The 4,803-nt window shown below is 44.6% G+C and overlaps 1 protein-coding gene across 1 annotated transcript; it reads right to left on the bottom strand.

The window, feature by feature from the left end:
* Positions 1 to 70: 70 nt before the first annotated feature.
* Positions 71 to 3,054, bottom strand: tob1b (transducer of ERBB2, 1b). Its single transcript, XM_016527239.1, has 2 exons — positions 2,844 to 3,054; positions 71 to 1,330 (listed from the first exon to the last, which is right to left on the bottom strand). Exon 2 carries the CDS (start codon positions 1,213 to 1,215, stop codon positions 229 to 231), a length of 987 nt encoding a protein of 328 aa, XP_016382725.1. The 5' UTR covers positions 1,216 to 1,330; positions 2,844 to 3,054; the 3' UTR covers positions 71 to 228.
* Positions 3,055 to 4,803: the final 1,749 nt, after the last annotated feature.

Consider the following 4,803-nt stretch of genomic DNA (forward strand, 5'->3'; position numbering starts at 1 on the left):
CATGAAAAACGCAAAGGAAAAACTTTTCCGTTTTTAGTACATTGTTGTCATGTAAACATACCCTCAGAGAGAAAGAGAGAGAGAGAGAGAGAGAGGAAAAAAAAAAAATCAAATAAAGTGAAACAAACACCCTTGGGCACATGCGCTTATCAGTGACTAATAGGGATCTTTGTTACCACATCCACAGTTGTGCGTCTTCGCCTTTTGTTTTCCTTTTGCCAACAATCATTAGTTAGCCATGACTGGCTGGAATTGCTGGTTTGAATACTGCATGTTGCCGAGACTGAAGTTTAAGCCATCCACGAGCGACTTGTCGTTGATGCTCCCGTAGGCTGCAAACACATCGAAGGCATTGCTGTACTGCAGAGGACTGAGGCTGAGTGGGTTTTCGCTTGGGAACGTCGCGCCTCCGGAGCTCCCTTGGCCTTGCAAGTTGGGGAACACAAACTCCTTGGCATTGGGCGAGAGGGCAGATGCTTTCTGCTGCGGAGGCGAAGCTCCCAGGCCGAAACCGTAGAGCGAATGCATGGAGCTGGAGATGGCTTTCTGCTTGAGGAGGCTGTTGACATTCAGACCCAGGTTGGTGGGAGAGCTGCGTGCGACTTTGCTGCCGTTTCGGCCGCTGTTCTTCATCTTGGTGGAGCCGAACTTGGTTGCAGCGAACGAGGCGGTGGTGAAGGTTAAAGGCTGGGTGGAGCGTGGCATGAAGGACGGGCTGACGGCCGCAGACTGGCCAAACGGCGGCGGCGACGGCGAGCTGGACTCGGATGAGACGCCCACCGGGTCGCTTATTGGCATGAAGACCTGAGCCTCCGGGTTAAAACTGTTTCTGATCTCCTTGTCCAGCTCGGAGCCGTTCTCTCCGCTATCGTCCACGTATAGCACCTTAACCGCTCCCTTCTCCCCGATCTGATAGGACACTTCGAAAGGGTCGATCCAAACGCTGAGATCCTGAGGCAAATTATTGCGGACGTCCTCGATGTCCAGCCCGCTTTCTTTGGCTGCTTCCTCCACGACCGGATCCACCTTCTCGCCCACATGGATGCACCTAAACCCGGATCCTTTGTATGGCTTGTCGGGGTACCAGTGTCCTTCGTATTTCTTCTTCAGCTGCCTCTCCAGCTCCTCGCCGAAGATGTTGACTCTCCGCCGCGGGAGTTTGTTGTACAGGTATGAAATGATGAAGTTCAGCGCTACTTGGATTTCAAGCTGCATAGCTGCTTTCGTTGAGTGCTGCAAAAACCTCCAAGGCAGTAGTGATCAGTGGGGACTCAGAAGTGCTGGTGGACGAGAAACGCTTGTTGCTCCGCAGGAAAATCTCCTCGTGCTCCTTGAAGGGGGAAGAGAGGCAAGGTATTGAGATGAATGTGACCAATCAGCCTACATATGTGACCCTGGAGCACAAAACCTTAAGTCGTCTTAAGTCGCGATAGCCAACAATACACTGTATGGGTCAAAATGATAAGATTTTTCTTTTATGCCAAAAATCATTGGGATATTATGTAAAGATCATGTTCCATGAAGATTTAAATATATCAATTTTTGATTAGTAATATGCATGGCTAAGAACTTCATTTGGACAACTTTGATGGCGGTTTTCTCAGTATTTTGATATCCTCAGATTCCAGATTTTCAAATAGTTGCATCTCGGCCAAATATTGTCCTATCCTAACAAACCATACATCAATGGAAAGCAGATGATGTATAAATCTCAATTTCAAAAAGTTATGACTGGTTTCATGGTCCAGGTTCACCCATGTAAACAAACACAGCTCAATAAAAGGCCTGAATGCGTGCTCAAGTCGGTTTAAATGCACCGTGCATCTACAGGATTCGAGGGAGATTACATAACACGGATTCTCTTCCCTGCTTTATTCCGTCAACTGTTGCGTAAAAACGCCTTTATGTGAATATAGGGCATGCGAACACAATGCGACACACATTGCGCAACAGATCGGCGATCGGATTTCCCGAAGATCGCGACCAATAGCGTGACGCTCCGCGTGGGGTGTGTAGCCTTGCCCAAATATAACCGTACACCAAATATGACGCTAAATCTTTGATAGCGTTTCGATATTTGGTCACGTAGAGCGAGCGAAAGACGTAAAATAGTGCGGCTGTTCAGACGGCGGCTGCGCCTAGTGAGCGTCGAACGTAGGTATTGAGACGCGGCCATTGTTGTTATGAATATGGATTGGGAACATTCTGGACGCTTTCTGTAAACAGACGAACTCGCTCGCGCTAGAAACCTACAGTACATAGCGCCGAGCCTCCAGAGAAATAAACGACGGGTTTCATATAAATAAACATTGAGGCTGTAAATGTTTTAGGATTCTAACAGAAGACAGCGTTCACACACTGAAAAGAGAGAGAGAGGCTCATATGACTGCACGGTTTTAGAGAGTCTGGGTAAAACGAATTCATGAGAAAACCAATCATTTATCAAGAACAGCCAGGTCTCCATTCAAGCTGGCAAACAGAATCTGAAATAAATCTAGTTTCTTAAAGCGATAGCGCACTCATATGGAAATTCTCTCGGATGTTTGCCTTCGTTGCTCTTGCTTTCTTTTCGTGGAGAGCAAAAGGAACATTTTAGGGGACTGACAGCCTCGGTCACTATTGACTTTTGATGCATTTTGTATAAAGCGAATGGTGACCGAGGCTGTCATTCTGCCTGACGCCTCTTTTTGTTTCACCGAGCCGTACAGCCTATACAACATTTTTGGAGTAAACAAGCGTTTTGACGCAATGCCATTGAGATGCAACGATATACATATGTTTGCTTAACCCACAACAAACGCCTCAGTTTGACACATTACGACGGTTCAATGACAGATACTTACATTAAACGACCGTGTTTTTCTCTTCTGGTGGCTTCCGCTTCGGTTCCTTGCTAACAGTTATCGGAAAGATTATTCCAGTTAGGCTGCATCAATATTAGCTGTTTTTCTTCGGGTAATTGTGGTATTTTTTTGGAGTCTATCGTCAGGCAATCCGACTCCCCACTGCCTGGGAGTTTTTACAACTCTGCCCTTTAAACTCCTGACTGGATCTCCTTTATAGCGCTCCTCCGCCACGGACATGATGGGGGCGGTGATGCGGTTTTCAGAGGTCAGAACCCCAGCGGCGCTTACGATTGGACAAACGCGCTTTCGTCATATATTTGCCTCAAATTCTCCGTGCTGATTGGCTGCGCGCTACGTCGATAACCCAAAAGACCCGCCCCTCGACCAATAAGCGTTTAGTACATTTATGGCTGGCGTTTCTAGTTATGTATTAAGGGTCTTCCTCCCACACGTAGGCGATGTAAACATAATAACAATAATATACTGGCTCCTTTGTGTATTTGATTTATCGAGACACCTCGCGATGTTTACAGTTTATCGCTAAATCTGAATGTAGCGCTGCAGCTTATAATACGACCTAATATCAATTCAGATGAAAGCTTCTGAATAAAGAATTCTTTTGAATTAATTTCAGACGCGTCGCGTAGATAAAAAGGTGTAAATAAATAAATGCGTTAAGCGCAAGGACAGAGCGGAGTGACTTTGGTCATTTGTCCACTGAGGTGTGATCTGCCCTTGTGTGTTTTGCGTGGAAAAAATACTGGCACGCTATTGGCTGGCCGTGCTTTCGTCATCATCATCGTCTATGCAAATACACTAGTACACTCATTTCTGTGGGTTTACCTTGCGACTTTTCAAGTTATGCACTATGCATTGCTTTCTAAACGACATGCATATAATGCAAAAACTGTAAAATAACTTGCAAAAAACAAGTTCTATATTAAAGCATAGTCTATAGCAGAGTGTAAATCAAAACCCAATTATACATCTGTGCTACATATATAGCCTAGTAACACGATACAGCCGTGTTGTGTTGCTTTTTCTATAGTATCAGTATGTTGATGCCTTACACGTCTCAGATTTCATTTGCCGGGTAAACCAAGCTCCCATATGCAAGAGGTTTAAGGTTTTTGGCGTCATGAATTGTTATAAGCCCATCCAAATATAGGCTTGTGTACACTATAAGCTTTGTACCATATGAGTGAGGATTGCAGAGGAATATCATACACTCCAGTTCTGTCTACATTTGGGAAATGACTCCAGGCTCACAAAACAACACCATGATGCTTAAAATTAATTCTGAGCTGTATACTGACAAGTCCCGATGAGCTGATTCTGTTTTATAAGCGAGTTGTGCTCTGGGCTTAAACAGAAATCAATGCAATCCCAAGTTGTGTATTTTAGCATCTATTCTCTTACTCTGGTGTTTGTCTTAAGCAACATTTTCTTATTGGCCTAATTACAGAGGAACATGCTAATGACTGCAGAATTCTGAACTCGGCGGTCAGGATAAGCTAATTTGCTTAGCAGGGATATTGTGAAGGTTCAAAGTTCAGAGAAAGCCAGACTGGGAGGAGGGAGGCTTTGGATCGACGCGGCCAATGAACTGCCTGCTTATTACAACCTTTTTTGGTTCTAGTGACTGCTGATAAGGTGGTTAGTGAAATGTGACCTGACGGCCTTTCTCTAAGGTTGTTGTGGAATTAAAAACACTCAATGGCTTTATATGTCGCATAGGAAGCCAAACACTGTCATGTGAGGCTGTAAAACCCTGTTTCGTAGTTCAAATGAGCATGCCATTATCCAATATCAATATTCTAAATCTGTGTGTTATTGCTTATTAGAATTTGAATGTTATATAAAGCAATTAGCCGGTCACTTAAAGTGATAGTTCACCACCAACATTAAAATTCTATGATCAGTTACTCATCCTATTATTGTTCTGGGCACTACAAAA

Source organism: Sinocyclocheilus rhinocerous, unplaced genomic scaffold (genome assembly GCF_001515625.1).
Source record: "Sinocyclocheilus rhinocerous isolate Xijiao unplaced genomic scaffold, SAMN03320098_v1.1 scaffold792, whole genome shotgun sequence".
Lineage (NCBI taxonomy): Eukaryota > Metazoa > Chordata > Actinopteri > Cypriniformes > Cyprinidae > Sinocyclocheilus > Sinocyclocheilus rhinocerous.